The sequence below is a fragment of the Kryptolebias marmoratus genome, linkage group LG4 (assembly GCF_001649575.2).
Source record: "Kryptolebias marmoratus isolate JLee-2015 linkage group LG4, ASM164957v2, whole genome shotgun sequence".
In the NCBI taxonomy this organism is placed as follows: domain Eukaryota; kingdom Metazoa; phylum Chordata; class Actinopteri; order Cyprinodontiformes; family Rivulidae; genus Kryptolebias; species Kryptolebias marmoratus.
Window position 1 is genome coordinate 6,273,075 of NC_051433.1, and position 20,896 is coordinate 6,293,970.

General features: G+C 37.7%; 1 protein-coding gene across 12 annotated transcripts in view; it reads right to left on the bottom strand.

Moving 5' to 3' along the window:
• nav1b (neuron navigator 1b) overlaps nt 1–20,896 on the bottom strand; it is a 63,663-nt gene that overhangs the window by 34,535 nt on the left and 8,232 nt on the right. For 7 of the 12 annotated variants that reach the window (XM_037975418.1, XM_037975417.1, XM_037975416.1 and 4 more), the window contains exons 2-5: nt 19,289–20,100; nt 18,987–19,075; nt 5,500–5,602; nt 3,402–3,761 (exon numbers count right to left, since the gene is read on the bottom strand). In XM_037975418.1, coding sequence (XP_037831346.1) covers nt 3,402–3,761; nt 5,500–5,602; nt 18,987–19,075; nt 19,289–20,073 — 1,337 coding nt within the window. In that variant the 5' untranslated portion in view covers nt 20,074–20,100. Of the gene's footprint in view, nt 1–3,401; nt 3,762–5,499; nt 5,603–11,597; nt 12,631–18,986; nt 19,076–19,288; nt 20,101–20,896 lie in introns of those variants that run through there. The other 5 variants (XM_017408720.2, XM_017408723.2, XM_037975419.1 and 2 more) reach the window with 4 other exon arrangements.

The following is a 20,896-nucleotide window of genomic DNA, read 5'->3' on the forward strand; positions in this document are numbered from 1 at the left end:
TGTGCTGCGACTGCTGGGTCTGTGAACGTGTAATGGTTTCCGGACATGTTTGAAGTTTCAATGGAATTAAGTAACATTGTATTTTACTTTTCTCGTCTGATGCTAATCTGAAAAGCAAAAAAAAAACATTTCCACAATCAAAAATGCTGTCTAATTACAGCAGATTAAAGCTAGCTCGCCACTTAATTAATATTCCAGGATTTTATTGGTTTTTACAGTCTTCAATGGGTCTTTAATATAACTTTGTTCTGTAGCTTCTCTCTTCAGTTTCTTAAGTTTTTAGGTAAACCAAACTAAGACCTTCCAGTTTAGGTTTTCAATCTGCTATTTGCCAAAGCAAATTATATAAATCTCTCAAATAACTATCATGGCCAGGCAGATGGGCCTTCTCTGAAACTCACATATTCTGCTATAAGCATTAGAGTTGTGCTCATCCATCAGCTAATGACATTATGGGGAAAAAAACAAGCAACTTCTTCAATGCACATCTGTATTAGTAATGAACCACAGAGTTTACACAAACTACAGCTGTAAAACATCAACCATAAGTGACTCAACACCACAAAAATGACACAGATTGCTGAAAGGTTTTCCCAATTTAAATGCCAGATTTGAAAAAGCCTCAATAATATGATGTGATTACAGATTTATCTGAAAATATCCACTTACTGTAGACTTAGACTTGCATTTGGATGATATTATGAATGATGGATAAACTCTGCCAAGTTTGGTGTGAAGGATGCAACCACAGGAAACATTTATGTTTTTTGTTGCTGTTGAAGATAAATGAGAAGCCAAATCAACGCAGTGTGATCTGGAATATAGTCATCCTCAAAGTAGCTGAGGTCAGCTCAATATAATTTAGTGCTGTGAGCAAAAACTCTTACCAATGAGTGCATATTTTCTGAAGAGTTGAATATACCCAGTGTTGTCTGGTGTGGATCAATAAATACCTGCTGTCCAGTGAGCAATGTGCTGCTGTGTAATTGTGTGAAACAAAGATTAAACAATGCCTTTAGTTTTCTTATCTCACAGCTAGACATGCATCTGTTTAAAGCAGGGAAACTATTTCAGTCAGTGTTTGTTGTAACAATATAGCAAACACGAATTTGTTAAGGTGCCTATTTGCAATAATAAGACGTAAAAAACTATGTTAAGGTTCATTTCAGATTGATAAACTGTCTGAAAATAGAAAACTGAGGCTTTACTAAAAGGGAACAGAAATTGCACCTCCTCTTACAGTCGATTCTCAGCTGGTTTCCATGGTTACGGTAGAGGAGCCTGATCTATTTTCAAAAGCTGTAAGCTAATGGTTCTCAATGAGCTGAACTGTAAGTGTGTTAGAAGAGACGTAGCATGAATGCAAATGTATCACAGGGTGTGCTGGCAAATTCTTTAACAGGAAAACTGGAACATGGGCTGCAGCGCTGGCATAAAAATCTGAATTAGTTGCTTATCTACACCAAAGGATGTTAATATGTTTATGAGGCAGAATTATTTATTGTTGCAGAAATGACTCTAGTTTACTTTGTTTGATGATGGAAATAGTAATTGAAAATGCATACAAAATAGAGGAGTTTAGCCTTCCAAGTATAAGCACGAGTTATTTGAGATCAGAGAGAAATAAAAGGTTATATTGCACGCCCATCTTTGATGCCAGAGTTTTAACCCAAAATTATTTTATGATTAAAATGACAGAGTTACAGCTGTTTAGTTCATGTCTGGTAAATGATGTTATGCACAATCTCATGCAATATTACAAGATTTTGGAAGATGGATACACACTTGAATTATGTGTTGAAGACGGCTCTCAGCCACTACAAAATCAAATTTAGCTCATTATCTATAAAATTGTCAGGGTTATAGCCATTTTTGTTTCGGCTAAGGTCAGTTAGCTGTGGTAGCCATCTTGAATTCAGTTGACTCCAACACTTAATCAGTTGCAGATGTACATCCAGGGATTAATTTTGGTAGTTTTATTAAAATCTGTTTTTTGATTCAATAGATAAGTGAACACACACACACATATGGATACGAGCAACAACATTGGTCTTTGTCTTTAGGCAGTGAGTGATGATAAATCATGCTCAATCTTGGTTTAAATAGCGAGAAAATTCTCAAATGTCAAAATCACCTTGAAAACTTTTGTGTTGGCAGCAGACTTTACAGCAGGGAACAGAGCATGTTGATTAAAAAATATAAAAAGAGAAATCAAATATTTGCATCTTTTTTGCACTGGGTACTTTAAAGCAAGATCAAGTCCTACAGTCACCTCATACATCAGAGCTAGACTGACACCATGGAGGACAAGGTAAAATTCAGGACAGATTAAAAAGGATTTTAAGGGCATGAAAGTTATTGTGAGGAACAGAGCCATTTGACATAATTCTCTATCTATTCTATTCTTCATCAGGACTCTTTTAATCCTTATCACCTTCTCCTTGCTCCTCATATGAAAGTACAGGTTGGATTGTTCAAACTTTTTTAGTCTGACAGATTTCACTGCTCACTTTTTTTTTTAAAACCTAGTTTCAAATAATGGAAACGTGTCACTGCCCTTTCTTCTCCTTAACCCACATATTAAGAATGTGACCTGGCACGCGGGGGCCCAGTGAATGCTCCAGAGGCTGAGCTTAAATTCTACTGCATGAGCATCAGCGATAAAGCTGCTACTTCACTCCAGAGAACTGTCCTTGATTCTGTCTGTTCCTCTCTCTGAGACTCGCTTTCTTCTGTCAAGTTGTTGGAGCAAATTAAACCAAGACATGCGAAGGACAAGAGATAAAAAAATAAAATAAAATACAGTGATGATGGTTAACTGTGCAGGAAAGCAAAGTAGAAAACACAAAAAAGTGTGAGATGCACCTTTTAACTTAATATATTTAAAACTATTTGGTGCATCTGTTTTTGCTGACTTGGGTCTTTCTGAAGGCACTGCTATACCAGCCTTTTACAAGCCTTTTACCATGAAAGCCGAGGACTTCTTTCCTCAGTGAAAACATCTGAATGTGTCCTGTCATAGTCAGCAAATAGTCACTTTGAGAAATCCTTGAAGTGTAAGAAAATAACGTGTGACTGTAAAGACTGCTGATGGAAGCTCTTTATAGGTCTGCCAAGAAACATACCAAACTCAAACAGAAATCCACTTTCATGGCATCAAGTTTTGCACCAGAGCAGAGATAAAAATGCATATGCTCCACTGGTTATAATTAAATGTTTAAAAAGATAGTTTTAGTTAGACACCATCCTTTAAGTAAAATGCAATTCAACAGCAACTCTAAACTCAACCTCCACCATGCAAAAATCAAAAGGTCAAAGTACAAACAATCCATCAGGCATCTGCAGCCACTGATTAGCTCTTGTCGTCATGGTAACAAGTGTTTAAAAGCTTCTTTTCTTACCCATTAGCCAGGTTCTCGTCGTCATCGTCGGGAAGGCTCTTTCCTTGAAGGTCAGTGTCACTCAGGTAACCAGACTTGAGGTCGGTATCATCGACATCCAGACCTTCTATGAGCTCAATGCGAGACGTGCTACTGAGGCGGCTGGAGCAGCGAGCAGGCATCGTGTGAGCCGTGTACTGAGAAGAGCTTTTACTGCCCTGGTATCCACTGCCCGTGGAGGATGGAGCGTCTCCGGCCTGCAGACGGGGACTGGACTGACCGTGGCGCCAGGACAGAGGTGAGGAGCGGTTCGACAGGCTGGATATGCTGCGAGCGTTGGTCTCATCGCTGTCGTAGCCCACATTACTGCTGTCCACACAGCTAGACAGAGGCAGACACACAGGGTCAAGGTTTTATTAATAAATGTTTCACATTCAAGTGTCTGGATGAGACCCAAAAAACACCAAGTTGATCTTGACCCAGATAAATTAGTTGTGTTATTACATCTGCAGACATTAAAGCAAGAAGAGTTTCCTCTCAGAACTTGAAGATTAAAAACAAGGATGGCCTGATATCCTAAAATACATAAATGCTGGTTTGCCTGTTGTCAGTGTGAGGATATCTAACTTTGTCTTTTATCTTTTATATGTAGGTCAGGGTTAAAAATGCCCATCAAATGGCTCCGAGCATCTTCTGTGTCTGTGGATTAGATAACTACATGAACCAAGTCACCCAAATAAATATTGCAAAGCCTACAAACGTGAGTATTTTTATCCTTTGTTTATGATTAATTCATCATTAAAGAGGCTGAGAATGTTTTGCTTTTTATAGTGAGTAGTGATTGTTTTTCTCTATTGATTGTATCTTGATTTGTCTTACAATTTTGTGAAGCACTTTGTACAATGAGGTTAGTGAAATGTGCTGTAGAGATAAAGTTCAACTTGTCTAGTAAATGTTTTGCACTAATTTTTAATTGCCATTTACAGGAGACAAATGTAAAAGTTCACAACTTAAAATAAATAAAAGTAATTTAAATGTTTGACTATAATGAAAGAAATTATAAGTACCAGAGGAGGTCTGTATGACTTGAGGATTTTTTTTTGTGAAATGAGGTTATAGAAACAATTAGCTTGAGTATAATAAAAGCGTGGCATTTAAGATGGAACATGTATCTTTAACATTCAGTTCCTGAGCAGCAGATATCCTGTTGGTGCTGGCTGAAACACAAAAGCTGAAAGAATATGCTAATCTCTAACAACAATGCTGCACATCAGGTTGCAGGAACTGTCTATAACTTGCCTTTTTATTGTTCAGAAACATGTGTTTACTAATTGAAAGAAAGTCTGATCATTTGAAAAAGCTATCTTGATCATAATCCACTACAGTCTGCAGGACACAAAGGGATGCAGTCTCTTTGTGTTACTAATATGCCTTTTTTTTCCATCTACAGTGGTACTTAGTAAATTAAACCCCTGTTTTAGGTCCTTGAACCATGTCACTGAGGGTAATAATGATATTGTTTGCAATGGAAAATGATTTAATTGCTAAGTTTTAGTGAGTGCACCTACATTTAAAAAGTTTGAAATGTGACACATTTGGTGACAAGTCTGCCTTTTGTTGCCTCACTGATGTTTAAATTAATAAAAACACCAGAACATCAAACCTTTATAATACAGTTATGAAACTGCACATCATTTATATTTTTTATATAGAAATACAAAATTACAAAAGCAATACAAGCAAAACAGCTTTATTTTTGTGACACAAGACATTAAACTCTAATGTCCCAATCAAAGTTTTAATGGCTGAGTTTGATGTTCAAACCATTCCTGACACAAAACTGTGTTACGCTGTGGTTGTTGAAACGTTTGTGTTTAGATCTTTTGCTGATTAGCCAAAAACAAGAGATTCCTAAAATTAACTCATCAGCATCAAACACAGAAGGCCCATTTAGGAGGGATGGAAGCCAGATGTGCACCAACTCTCCAAGCAGCTACAGCACAACTGTTTACGGATTGTGCTGCAGTATGAACTGATCCAGCAAGCTCACAGCTGTTTGGATCACATTTTGTTTTCCTTCAATCTAAACTTAAAAAAAAAAATAATAAATTGTGCTTACCTGTGACTGAGCTGGGAGCCCCGCAGACTCGTCATGGTGTCTTCCAGATTCTGACGGAGATCAAGAACATTCTGCACCGTCCGCTTCCTCTGGGACTCCGGGTCTGTGTCAAAATAAAACTCTTTACAAGGTGTCTTTTTTTTATATTGTGGTCTGTGTTTTAAGAGAATCCATTCAAACAACAGAGGAATTGCCTTCACATGTGCATTCTCACTTGGATTATTTGTGTCTGACAGCTGTTTTCTATGTAGGAACCCAAACAGCATACCTCACATCATTAGGCAGACAAATTTCACTTGATGGGCTGCTTTTTTGTTGACAAACCACACCCCTCTGAACTGATGTGGTGCATCCCAAAACTAGAAACTTAAATGTTGTCTGAAACTAAGATAGTTAACCAGGGGGATTCAAACCACAACAGGATCTCTTTCAGATGTTTGCCTATTGAAAGCTTGTTTTCTGTTCTGCTGAGCATTATTTAACAGTCATGTGGCTCAAGTTGTAAAACTCTCAATCTGAATTACAGCCAGAACAAATTCACTCCACGTCAGCCAATTCAAGCCAAGCTGCATGCAATCTAAAACATGAGGTCACTGGGTTAAGTCCATGTCAAATCAATATCAGGAGTGTTGTTGTGATAGCTGCAACAAATGAGATGAACTTCCATATCTGAAGAAAAAAAAAGAACTTGTGGGTTTCAACTGCAGTGCTGATTCAGAGCAAACAAAGAAAAAGGAAAGTCTAGGGGAAAGAAAAATGAACATTCAACGGATTAACTGGAAAGTTTGGCAAAGAGGAGAAAATGTCTGGAACCACATGTGATATCGCAGTTATACTTTCACAAGAAGATGTTGAATCAACTCAGTGAAAGCCAGAAAATCATTAGAAATACCACATTAATACAAAACATTTGCATAATCAAACACATTTTCTAACCTTATTGGAATAATGTAGGTGAGATAAAAGGTTTGCAGTAAAACCGAGAGCTTCTTTTATTGAACTGAGCTCAGTCATTAGTTTCCACAAGTGTTTCTTTTCTAACTATTCCATGTGTTTAGAGTTTGTGAAATGTGATAATCTCTCTCATTTCTTTGTTTCACATGATGAAATAGTGACTCAAATAATGAGTTTAGATTAAAATCCAGTTTTTCCCAGGTGGTGTTTGCAGCACTTTGATTAGTGAGATCTGAATGAGGTTCCAGCCCTAAAGTGACTTTGACAAAACAGGAAAAGAGTCTAAAATTATTATAATGAATTCAAAATATTAAAGCAGAAAACAAACACAGGTTACTTAAAGTCTTTTGGGAAGTATTTGAATTGAATTTTGCACCATGACTAATAAATGAGAAGCACTCTTTATACAGTTGTTGCCATTTTAGTTAGAAAGTGTAGGGAAATTATATTAACTCAAATAAAATGAACAACAGGGTGTACTTCACTGTACACTGAAAATCATTTTAACACCAAGTGGCTCTCTAAAGGTCATTTGATTCATAAACGCTTCTCATTCAAGTGGAAGTTGTTCAAAATAAAGAGTTTGACTTTTCATTTACTATGCAAAATGTAAATTATCATAAATTTAGTACAAATGGTTACAAATATAGGTGAATCTGGTTGACAGAAAGCATTTTTTTCTCTTTAATTAAATCTTTATAATTCTATGGATCTATTCTTAATATTTACTAAAGTGCTTTTAAGCTGTTATTACAGCGTGTGGGGGTCTAATATCTTGGCATCACACTTTTTACTTTTTTTTGTTAGGCTAATCAATTTTTAATGTACTTAGCAAGGACGAACATCCAACACTTTATTTACAGAACCAGGCATGTTGAAAACAAGGCACATGTGTGAATCACATCTGCTTCGAGTATATCCTGGATGTAGCCTCCTCTGTGTCCCTGCTCAGCAGCTGGTGGTCCTCTGATGCTCTACATGCAATGATGCCTGCAATAGGGAGGGTAAACTTGGACAAAACACCGAAGCAGCGCCACTGAGTCTATTTCTCAGATGGTTTTACTTTGAGAAGTAATAAACATTTTTCTTCTCATGCTGTCATGAGTGAAGCAAGACTGACCTAACTGGGGAAAATCTTATGAATAAAGAATAGTTTCAAATACCATCCCACATGATGCGTAGGCAAACTAAAACATGGCAAGCTTTTAATAATAAAATAAACAGTTGGACCTCTGAAATAAAAACTGCAACCATTGACAAATCACTTTTAAATGTTCTGTATGTTTTGTGCAAATTTACTTAAAAAATTCCATAAACAGTCATGATGAGGTGTGAGATAAAAACCCTTTATTAGTTCCCAAGTTTACCTCATAAACTTGTTTTGTTTGCACAGATTTCACATCTTTTTTTTAAATAAAAGAGATACTTTTTAAAATTTAAATAGGTCAGTCTGTGTTATTTTAAAAGACTGTGAGAAATCATCTATGAAAAAATGTTTGCTATATAAAAAAAATAATAACATTGTTTAGTTCCTCAAAGACAAAGGCTGACACTTTAAAGCTTTTAAAATACATTTCAAGTACATTTTTTGTGTGATTTTTGTGCTGTAGTCCAAGAGATGTGAACATAAATCACCTCAAAAGTGACTGGTTGACAAAGATTTACAAATACCTTTTTTATGCACCCAGTTTTTTTAGATGTCAAAAAATAAACATCTTGTGAATGAAACTTTGGTCCTTAAATGCTAATTATAAATAATAACTGAAATAAGACCCCTATGTGCCTCTGATGTTTAAAAGGAAGCCAACAATGACTACTGTTCGTCCCATTTACTGTTTCACTGCAGTATTTTTGAGCCATTACAATATTTGTGGAAATCTGGGATGACAGATCCCATACAATTATGATGAAGTCAGCCTTGCTCAGTCCTTTGTTGTCCTTATATGGGGGGAAAAAATAGTTGTGCTGTCTGTGCTATTCTAATCAGTTTTCTTCATGAATGTGAAGCTGTTATTCTGATAACATGGAAACCATAGTTTTTTAAATAAAATCAAGCTTTTGTTTGAAGTTACAAAGATTTACCAGTCCATTAAATAAGAAAACTAGGTTTAAAAACATTTTCTTCTTGTAAATATGGAAGAGGTGGCTTTTTTTCTACATTTCTGTGTGTTTCTTAGAGCACAAACTTACATGGACAGTGTAAGAAATGTGCTTGTTAACCAAGTCAATAAGCCTTGATTTCATGCTGGAAAACAAAGAGATTTTTGTCTAGAAGTAAAAAACATTCTTTCAGGGAGCTCATAATGAGATACGCTTCTGAAGCAGCTCAATATTAAGCACTGAACAAGCCTTGAAAGGACTGCAGACTATAAAAAAGCTCAGCTTACAGTAAAAAGGATGCTCACTGTACATGTACAGTGTGATAATGAGTTTAGATGTTGTTCTCGCATAAACAAAATATTAAAATCACAAAAGTAAAAGACACTCTAGAGCTTAAAACAAAAAAAGTCACCAACTGGGTTTAACTATGTTTACAGATTAAAGCTTACTGTTAGAAAAAATACAAAAAACTGCAGTTAATGTGTTTCAGCTGGTAACAAGTTCCTTAACCCCAAATGATGCAGTATTCCCATTATCTCAATAACCATGTTGGGAAAACACCCTGTGATTGTTGGGATGGTATTTTATTTCAGAAGGGTCAAATTATTGGTCTGGATCAAATAAACATGCCTTCAGGAGATTTGCGAAACTACGAAAATTAGGTTAATAACAGCGTAACACATTGAAATCTGGAAGGACATTAGTGAACCATTACTTAAAATGTTTGATTAAATTACTTTTGAAGTAAATAAATGCACAGAAAAACTCACAGCAGTGAGCAGTTAGAGGATTTTCAACCACACAATGCAGCTACACGTGTGGATTTAGGAAATCACTTTCACTGTGGACAACCAAAAGGAGGAAGCATAAAGAGGTGTCATTTTTTAATAGGGAATACTTATTTATAAATCAGTTATTCATGTGTTTGTAAAAACTTTATAGAGCATTTATCTTTACTGTAATGTGTGGTTGTATCAGTTTGTAAAACTTGAGGCCAGCTGACGACCTGAATATACAAAATGACATTTTTGTTTTGTTTCGTATCAATATTTTTTGTTCTTCTGTAATTGAAGATATAAACTAAATGTTAATGCCTGAATTCATCAGGCTCAAATTGTGTAAAACTGGTCCAACAAGCATTTTCAGATTCCAGATATCAATCCCACTGAGAATATTTGGTAAATGCTGGAAAAGGCATGATGCAGTAGCCTGACTCTCCCAATTAATAATGTAAGAACTGTGCAAAAAAATGTATGAACAGCAAGAAATGTGACAATTTAGTCTATGAAAATGATCCCATAGGAAATATATGGTCTTATTAAAGTTAAAAGATATCCAAGGGTGATGGTGTTTTTTTTTTTTCTTTTTACTGATCAGTGCAAGATTGTAATCATTATTACCATTTTCTTAGACTCTTTAAATTATGTCAATTTGTTTTCTTTTTACTGAATGTTTTCCCTTTGTGAACAAAAAGCACTTAAACTGTGACAAAGGCCCATCTGGGTTGTCCATCTTAATTTATGATAAATAATTCAATAGAATAGGCAACATCCATTTATATTTTTAACTAATAGCTTTTAATTGATTTTGCTAAAATTTGACATCAATACTTAAGAAAATGTCTCAGCCACAGTTGTTGTCCTGCAGCATTTAAAGCAAAAGGAGTTGAAACAGGAGACAGGTTTAAAGCAGAAACCTGAAAAGCTCACCGACTTTGGTCATGGTGCCATGCAGTCACACTTTAGGCACAGCTTCTGTCTGTCCTGTGTTGTTTACAGGTCTTACTTGCTGGTAGATTACATGTGACAAACATGAACGATGGCGTTCTATCTGGACTAATGAAGCATGGATAACAGATCGATTCACCACAGATGTGTTTATTAAAATGCTGTCCTGATCATAGGAATATAATGAAAATAAGAAATCACATGGTACATCAGTAGACTTAGGGTTGCACTGGTAGCCCAGTATATTGAATTAAGCAGAACAATCTGATTGAGATCTATGGTCAAACTGAATTAAAACTCCACACTTTGGTTCAGAGTAACTTGCATTCTCTACAAAGCATTTCCCTAATTATTCAAATGATCAGCAAAAATTAAGCATTAGGTGTAAAATAAACTGTTACAGGCTCAGCCAAATTCTCTCCAGAAAAGCCTGAGTGGAAAACTGCATTTGAAACCTGATGAATGAAAGCTTTGGGTTAAACAGCATCTGGAAGACATTGAAAGATAACAAAGCTTTGTCCTCTTATGTGACCACAGGTGATAATACTCCACCTGCCACTGGGTACAAAAGGCTTGCATGTATGGAGATAAGCACAACACAAACACATTCAGTCATCAGATACCCAATCAGCATCTTATTATGAATAAAATCCTCATTTCACTCATCCAGCCCTTCCCAATACTAAACCTGATGTGCACCTCTATACAGGAAGCTATTTTCTCTGATAGCTTTACTGTAATAGTACAAAGGGAGTAATCATATGTTAGAACTCAGACAAATAGAGCCGGGAAGAAGCTTTATGTGTCTCAGAGAGAAGCTCAATACATTGTTATTTCCAGCTCAGTTTTTTAGGAAGCATACATGTAGCCGCAGAGGGAGCAGAATGCATTAGCACATGTTCTAGAAAATGAGAGCTTTAGAAAGATGATCAATCTACTGGTAATAATCCACAACCCCCTGGGCTTCAAGCAATCACCCTGCTATGTTTTGACAGCAAGTAAGCATATTCTACATGATTCAAAGTCACCGAGTATCGGACATCTGAGTCACATGCTAGAGGAGAAAGAACAAAGAAGGGTTAGGTGTTATAGTAATTGCACTGCTTTATATGAAACTGCTAAGATAAGCATTCAATGCAACAATAGAACCCAAAAAGGAAATGAGGGAGAATGCACAAAAGAGAAAGGAAGCCCTGCAGCAGCAGGTGCCATGTGGGAGCTGGATTGAAGGGGGCGTGCTGTTGTAAGAGCAGTGGCTTTGGCTCATATCACAACCAAACATATTGTAGACGCTTCCGACTGCTCTGTTGTACTCACCTAACATCTGACTGAAAAGAAGCTGCTCCAGGTCACCCAGCACTGTCACCACCAGCTCTGGATCCACCTTTAGGAAGGGTTTATCTCCCCCTTCCTCTCCTTGGCCTTTGGAAGCGGACTCTACTCCAGCTCCAGCCACAGCTTTCTTTGGGTTGGCCTTGGCTTTGCTGGAGAGGATTTCGTCATCTGACTTCCCATCCTCAGGTGCCTTGCTCAAAGGCTTCACCTCAGCAAAAGGACCACGAGGTATGCGGCTCTGCTTGCCCAGGGCAGAGGGAGCAGCGAGTGGGCTAAAGGGCTTGGGTTTGCCCTGGAACAGCGAGTGTTCGGATTTGGATAGGTTTCGAGAAAGGGGGGCACCCCCGCCAGAACTGCTGCCACCTCCTGCGGTCTTTGGCTTGCTTGCCTTGCTCTGCCCCGCTCCAGGCTTGGCCATGTCATCACACCACTTTGGCTCGTAGAGATGCAGCTTCTTCTCAGCATCAGTGAGTACAGCCAGGTTTGTCATCGATCTCTGTTTGCGAAGACTTGAGGGCACCGGTATCCTGCCCTCAGAACTACCAGCCCGGTAAACCTTAAGTTCACCCCTCTGTGTGCTCTGGGGCACTCCAGACTTGGGCCTCTTGGCTGCCAAACCAACTCCTTTGCCATCTGCTTGGCCGTACCCTTTAGTGTTATCCGTCCTTTCCATCTTCAAATCTCCTTCTCTGCTTTTCACACTATTTCCAAGCATGCCTCCTGCATGAGACCATATCGAAAGGCATCATTACTCGGACCCTTTTCCTTCTGTGAAATCCTACATAAAAATGCTTCCTCTTAGTAAGTCCTGCTGCCTTCTTGTTCTTCCCTCTGTCTCCTTTTCCCCTCTTTCCTCCTGACAGGCTGCTGCAGCTGCTGCTGTTGCAGTGCTGCCCAGGCGCTCCCTTTCTCTCCTTCCCTCCTGTCCTCCTCTCTTCTGTTTTTTCCACTCTCCTCCCTTCTGCTCACCCTCCTGCTGCTGAGCCGCGCAGCAGCAGAATGACAGCGGTGGCAGACGCAACAGCACTCCCTCCTCCCCTGCTCTCTGCTGCCTCTTCTTCGCCTCCGCCTTCCCTCCCATCCTCCCTCCTCCTCCTCCTGTCCTTTTCCGATTATTTAAAGATGCTTTGCCATGTTTCTCCAGAACATGTGAAATGCAAGAGAGAGTGGTGAGGGCGAATTTTAAAACCCTGGCACGATCATCTTCTAACACCTCTTGTTTCCCCACCATTTCCTGTGATTCCTTTGTTCTTCCCCTCCCCCTCCTCACCTCCAGGCTTCACTGTTCAATACTCTTGACGCATGGTTGTGAAGCTATACACATTCAAATATGTAACTACATACTATAGCAGAAATTATAATCACTGTGACAAGTCCACACAATGCATCAACTGGAGCATCCAGATTATCTCTTGATCCTGTCTGAGCTTCAGTATGATATCTATTCCAGAATTATAACTGGATAAATCACTTGCTTAGAAAACAGCTGTTTTTCCAGCTGTTTTTTTACATCAACACAGGCACTAAAAGATTATGTATTGAAAACAAAGTGACTTGGACTTCAGCAGGCACTGAAATGACAAGAATTTCCACCATTGCAGGCAACACACCCTAAACCACACTCTGGAAATATCTTTAAGTCATGGTTAAATGCATTTACACACTGAGACGCAAACTAAAACACTATGGAAAATTGAAAATGCAGTCACATTGTTTAGGGAATTAATTATTTGCTGGCTTGTTTAAGACATTCCTCCCAGCACCTCTCAGGAGGATTCAGGAGGCTCTGCAGCTCCTGCATGCAGGGCAGCTCCTTGGAAACCGCCTTCTCCCTTTCTGCCTCTGCATGTCATCTGCACTAGACCTTGCTGCGCTGCACAAATACAGCTAACAAAGACACGTTTGCTTTTTCAACAAGTGACAAGCCACTGTTTTGTGTAACGTTGCTTTTGCATATCTTTAAAGCCCTGTGGCTTTTAGGAGCGAGTTACTTCCTTTTATAAACCAGCACAGCCAAATAAGACAACGCAATGTGGTGCAAATCCATCGGATTTCAGTGACTTGTTAGCTTCCGTCTCCAGAAGGGACCTTTTCCACTCTCACAATGGCTTTCAACACACTCCACTGCCCTCTTTATTTGGTTCTCAAGGCACCTAGGGTGGCTCTGGCTCCAGCAACTCTGATCTGGCAATTAGTTTGTGAAAACAATGTCAAAACAATGTCTCTCTCCCAGATTATTTGAGAGCTCCCCAACCATTGATTGATTTTAAAAGAGGCTTGAAGACTTTTTTTTATTTAAGCAAGCCTATTCTGCTTCTACATGTTTTTTATGATGTTGTTTTTATCTCTGATTTTTTATCTTTGATTTTAATTGCACTGTGTAGCACTTTGAGATTTTTGTTAATGAAAAGTGCGGTATAAATTGGATTTATTATTATTATTATTATTAAGCCTTGTTCATTGTCATCATCACGAGTTTGCTCTCCAGCTGACTGACTGATCAGCAGTACAGACCGCATTTATTCTTTTGCTGTCAATAACTGATTTGTTTCAGAGGATGGGGATTTGTTAGAGAATGTTAACCAAACAATTTTTTCGAGCAAGTCTTACTAAAACGGATTTTGCTTCACACAGAGATAAAATGAAGTACTGCTGGCGAGGGTTGTTTTATTGCTCAATCCACCACTTTGGTCCAAGCCAAAAAATTTCAACAATAAACTTATGCAGTTTTGTAATCTCCAAAGAATGAAGTCAAACAGATTTTGTTTGTGACAACTTGGAAAATCTCAAAGCATGATAACCACATCAACCTTTTTTTGTTTGTTTGTTTGGTTTCATCCAAAGACCAGCACAAAAATGTTTTCTTGCAACAAATGAGTGCTAAAAATCTAAGATGAAGAACATAAGAACAACAACATGAACACAATGTTTAAAGTTATGGTGATTTAGGCATAAAAGGCTCTCCATCCAACCCCTTCTATAACATTACCTGACAGAACCAAATTGTAATTTGTAATTTGTTTAAAGTTGTTTTCTTGTTCTTGTTCTGTTTTTTTTTTTTTTTTTTTGTATTGCTCACTTTCAGTCACAATCAGGTCTCAGGAGAGAGGAGGGTGGAGTTGAGTTTTTCATTTCTTTCAAATCTGGGATTGATTCATGTTCTGTAGTTAGTAATCTGTGTGTGTGTTTGAGCACCCCCTCACCACACACACACACACGCACACACAAACCAACCACAGTCACACAGCTGTCTGTTGTGTATTTCCCTGGTCAGCATGTGTAACCATTTTGGTGCTGCCCAGCTGCTATGACTCAGTGGACTCAAAAACATTTGGGAGACCTCCACATGTGCTCAGAAGGGGAAAACCACAAGAACAAAATCATAACTGTGCTTTTTGTCAAAATACAGTGCAAGCTTTAGTTTTAATGATTAAATGAAGTTCCATTTGGCAGAAAGGCAGCAACACCTACTATGAAGCCAAAGTCAATACAAATCAATCTCCCTTTACTGATGACATGCTGTATGCCTCAAAGATGATGAAATTATTGCATGCATATAACTTTATTATTAGATTTTGCATCAGTTGGTATAACTTTTATTACTGAGATTAGGTCATTATCACTCCCCCTTCCACACACCCACCTATTGTTCACACTTTGAACCAATAGCTATTGTCCTAAATTCAGTCAATTATCAACATCATTTCCCCTCTCATCCAACCCCTTATCATCACACTCCTACACTTGTTCCTTTCTGTGGAGACAGTGTTTTCACATGTCTTAACCTGTGAGTTGAAAACATTTATTTTAGCTCTTTCAAGCCAAATACTGGGCTGCTGATATTCACCAGGCCTCTTTATAGTAACTTCGGTGTATTTATTTCTGAGGTTCTGTAGCAAAAGCCAGCCTAACAAGTTTTCTGAGACACCATTCAAAGAGGTTAAATGTATGTGGTGGCCTTCACACTCTCCCCTCTGTAACAAAACATTGATTTTCATTGATAACCCCTGTGGTAAATGTCTAATCCAATGTCCCAGCTGTTTTTCTGTGGCACTGCATTAGCACAGCAGATCTGATAAGCAATGCTATGGTTCATTTTTTATCCTCAGTATTATTTCAAATGTGTTTCAAAGCACATTTTTAGTTTGTAATGGATTTTCTTGAATCATATCTTATTTACAGTTAAGGTTTTTTAGTTTCTCTGGTATTTTTTTTTCCATCTGTAGACATAAAAAGAGATCCAAATATAAGTTTGGAAATGTCATAACCATATTAAATTATTAAGCTGACTGAAAATCACAAGTGTTTTTAAACTTGTATTTTAGTGTCATGGTCCTGGGTTTTTGAGGTTGTTGTTGATTGGGTTTGTTAATTTATTTTTTATTATAGGAGATTAGGTTTATTTTGTCATGTTACTTATATACTTTCTGTTTCTCCCCTGTATCATTTACCATTGCATTCCTTCAATTAACCTGCTCCTTTTTACTCATCTGTCTCTTGTTTGCCAATCAGACCAGCTGCATCAACTTGTTCCTCATCCTTTCCAGTACTTTTACTCCCAAGTCTCACCCTGTCATACTGTTTGGCCACCTGCCTGTTCCCTGTGTGCATCGTTACTCAGGACTTTTATTTGTTGCCCTGCCAACCTTTTATTTTATGATCAAATCCTTATTTCTGCTCACAGGTTCTCATGCTAATCTGGATCCCTGGGTCCTTACTTGCCAAACTTGACACATCGAGGCATTAAGTTTATATTTTGGAACATGTTTATTTGGAGCAAGCTTTTCAAATATTTGTTTTGATGTTATTTTGAACATGTACAGTGTACAGATTTGACTTAATAAAGTTCAGCATGCAAAACTCATAATTTTGTCTTGCAGTTATTTGTAGCTGAAACCACATGACACTTAACTAGAACTGAAACACCCCTTCTGTCTGTCCAGTGAAAATGGAAGAAACTCAGACAGGATGAAACCTGATCTTCCCCTCGGAGCACTCAGTCTCTGGTTTTCATGTGTCTGTCCTCGGTGGAGGACCACTCAGTCGTCAGTCCGGTCTCTCCCAGAGGAGACTGTCCGGAGGCTTTCAGCTCGCAGTCATTGTGGTAATTAAGATGTCTGCTAGAGGTTTTCATGATGCCCAATCATGAGCAACAATTACTACACCAAACATGTCACTCAAAATTAAATAATTCAGAATGTTATCTGTATTTGAATTTATTTCTTCAGACATGGCAGCAGTTTAATCACATGTAATGAAAAACAACATATTACATGGTGTAATTATTTCAGTTTTCTTGTGACATAAAAAAGCAGGAAGCATTTTATGATACTGACTGATTCACTGCAAACATTTTTAAATTAAAGTCAATGTCTCTTTATAGCATTTTGTTTAAAAAATGCAAAAAGCCCCAGTCATTACACAGAGTACACTTGATCTGTAAAGCAGACTACAAACTATGAAATCTGAAGACACCAATGTTTCCACAGGATGTGTGGAGATGTGCATGGGTTTGTGGGTTCTAAAATAATCACTGAATAATAATAAAAGCTAATTATGAATCAATACTTCTTCCACTTATTGACATTGACACTGATAAAGCAAATTGTTGTTTGTGAGCTCTTTACTTATCACCATTCAGACATCAAGCCAATTTTAAATCAGTTTTGTATTTTGATTTATGACCAGAAAAGTGTGGAAAACTAAAATTAGGACATTCTTGTTGTACTTTGTGTGTGGTGTCAATTAACTTTGAGATGTTTGACTCCAAGTACAACATATTTTAAAATAGCCTTTTGTGTCTGCATAGACGAGATAAACATTGATAGATTTGGAGTTGGTCAAGTTGACTAAAGTGATTTGATCTATAAAAAAAAACAAAAAAACAAAAACTGTGGATAGAATAAGATTTAAACATGAACTCTTTCTAAATTTGCAGCACTCTTATAATGACCATACCACAGCATAAACTCTGTTCTGTGGTTAAAACTATGACTCTGGAGTCAGCAGCTTCTCTAAACCCCCTTAAATCAATATCACTTGTTTAGAGTAGCGTTTCCATCATGTAATCTCACTCTAATTAGGCTTAATTGATTGAATTGTCGTGGTAGTGTTCGCTAATGACAAATTGCCTTCAGTCAAAGATATTTTCTTTGCACCTTGGAAACAATTAAATATTGACTAAGCCAAATCCAAACTTTATTTGTAATAAAGTCTCTAAGCTTTCTGTTTGAAGCAGACATCAGGACAAACATAATAATCAGCTTTCATTATTTAACAACGTTGACATTAATGGCAGACATTTGATTATGAGAGCACATCAGACTCATATAAACAACAAAAACAATCTGTGGTTCAAGTCTTTTTTTAACCAAACTGTTTTTCCTGAAGTGCATAAAGAATTATTTCAGGAAATCTTGATGCACATAGCAGGTGGCACGTGTACTGTGCAGCGATCGTTGTGCGTTTGGCTTCAGACTTGGTGAGAAAAACTGCAGCGCTGAGGAGTCAGCAGTCAGCCTTATAAAAGTTTGGGTGTTACAGGACGCAATAAAACACAGATGGAAAACCAGCATTCTGCTAAACCAACTGCCTGACCTCAATGAAGTGTGTTAAAGAGGTTTGTTTTTGTTGTTAGGGTTTTATAAAGCTCTTGGGGATTGTGGCAGGAAAGAGAAGTCTGATCATCCAGAGGGTGAATTTTATAGTCTGACTGATCTTTGATTTAAAAATCTGGTTAATAATCTACAAATATTACCTTTTATAAATATTACAAATTAGAGTTATTTTTCATTTGTTGGGTTACATCAGTGGTTCCCAATCTTTAACAACCATGATAAAAATCAGCACTCATTATAAAAACTTTATTTCTAAACAATTTAGAATCTTTTCAAGACCTGCAACTGAGTTCCAACTTCAGCTTTGAGAACTACTGGTTTATAGCACTGCCAACTTTTTTTAAGCACAAGCACCTTTTTGCAATTTCTTATTGCAGATATTAAAGTTCTTCTATGCTCTTTCATTCCTCTTTAATATTCTTGAAAGGGTGTGGAGCATTTTGCTTTAACTGAATAAATAATAAACTATGAAATGAAAGATAACCAGCCTGTAACAATTATTAAGCCTCACACCACCCAAGCATCTTGCATCATGAGCATCTCAGACATATAATCCCTGCTTCTTTTTCAGATTCATATCTAAGAAATTGCCAGAGGCCTGAAACAATGATCACATTATGATTGCTAAGATGAGAAAAAAAAAGCTTTGAGACATACTTAATTTATGACCAACATCCAAAATTTGGAACAAATGATTTACAGCCTCAGGTGAGCTCAGCAGTCTCTAATTGGAAAAATCAGAAAATTCACTCACCTAAATCATCACAGCAGACCTCCATTGAATCAGAGGAGCAGTCGCTCAGATCATCAAGAGTGGCTTCTGTGTCCTCGTTGACCTGAAACCTGCAGAACACCACAAACACTTTAACAGACACAGAAATGTACAGGATTTGGAAAATAGATTTCAAAGCCAAGTAAAAGAGTTGCCACGAGTGTNAAAAACAAAATTTAACGTCGTTGCACAATAAATAAATAAATAAATAAATAAATAAATAAATAAATAAATAAATAGTCTGCTTATCTTTCCATCTTAAAAAGATGAAACACTGCCCTCACCTGAATCTGAACGGAGCAACAGCAGCCATGGTGATTTTTGCTGGCTCACTCCCTCTGCGTTTCATGTTGAATGTCTGATAAGAATCCTTCGATTTGTTACTGAGCATCTCTCTGTCAGAGGCTGTCAGATCCCGGTTTGATACGTTCCTCGCTTGTTTTTGGAAATGCTCCTGTCCGGCTGAAGACAGTCTTGATATCTCATTCCCATTTGGCCCTTTAATGTAAGGAAGACGTCCTCTTCTGTGGCCTGACTGAACATCAGCAGAGAGCTTCTGTAAGGCGTCCCCTTCTTGTGCATTGTCCACATTACTGAGACGACTCTTCCCAAAGGTCCAGTTCCTGTTTGTGTTTCTTCTAAACTGCAGGTCTCTTAAAGCTTTCTGAGTCACTGCGCTGTTGCGGAGGTCCAGTGTGTCTTTAGAACGCAGGAAGTCCCTCTTTGGTATCTGAGGGCTGCTGTATGCTGAACATGTCCCGTCACTTCTCTCTGTGGCTGCTGGGCCTCTGTTCGAGTACGTGCTCGTCTTTTGCTGTAGTAGCTGGTTTTTTAAAGCCCTACCTCTCAGCAGATCTGCAGGGCCTGAGGAAGCAGATGATGAAGAATATGCAGGATGTCGTTTAGCAGCATGCTGATACGGCACTGCAGGATTGGGGAGGCCGCTGTACTGTTGTTTGGGATCCGTCTTTGGGAGAGGCATCATGTTCCGAGGTAAAGGCAGACTTGAACTGACATCTGCGTCACTCTGGCTCTGAGATATGACTTTGATGTTGGCTGCACTGCTCATGGTTAGGAACACTCAGTGGTCTGAGTTCTAAAACAGAAGATAGAATAAAAAAAGGCTGTTATATTACATCAAAAATAATATAAAATTGTTAACAAGCATGCTCTCAAATGTGTAGAGTTCAAATAATTTAATTAACCCCCGATTAATCCAACACAAATTCCATGTGGAAAAGCATGATAAGTCCTGAACTAGCTGTTTTTTCAGAAGATGATACACTGCATGCAATCCTGTCATCAAAAAGGTAATTACAGTTAGAGGGCAAATGTTATCAGTTGCTTGTAAAATATTAAGACAATGCATTTTTTTTAAGAATTTAAAACAGAGATGTGGTGCAGTTAAGAATCTTCCAAATAGGTCCAGTCTGTTTGTTTACAATCAATGCTCTCTTGTGGTTCTTAAAATCATATAGAACATCTTGCTTTAGATCATATCAGTTGTTATTTTGTAATTTTAGTTGATTATGTCTGTTTAATAAGAGAGTTATTTTAGTTATCAGTACTAAACACAGACTGTGTATATTATAGACCAAGTGTCCCTGTCGTTTCTCCTTGTTGGAAATGGCAGGACTTTTACAGAAGCTGCCATGTTGTGTTTTTAGAACCAGAGTCTGTGCACTAGGATTGTGGGGCTTGAAGTCCCATCTACTCAATCCCTCACATTCATTGCATTTATTAACTTTCTTTTAAGTATGACATTATTAATTACAGTTAATTGTATACTTGAACATTCAGCAGCAAGATAAGAACTGTGTGAATCAATAAGAGTCAACACCTGAAGAAAAAAAAAAAAGAAAAGAGTATACTGTATACATGTTTAAAAGTTG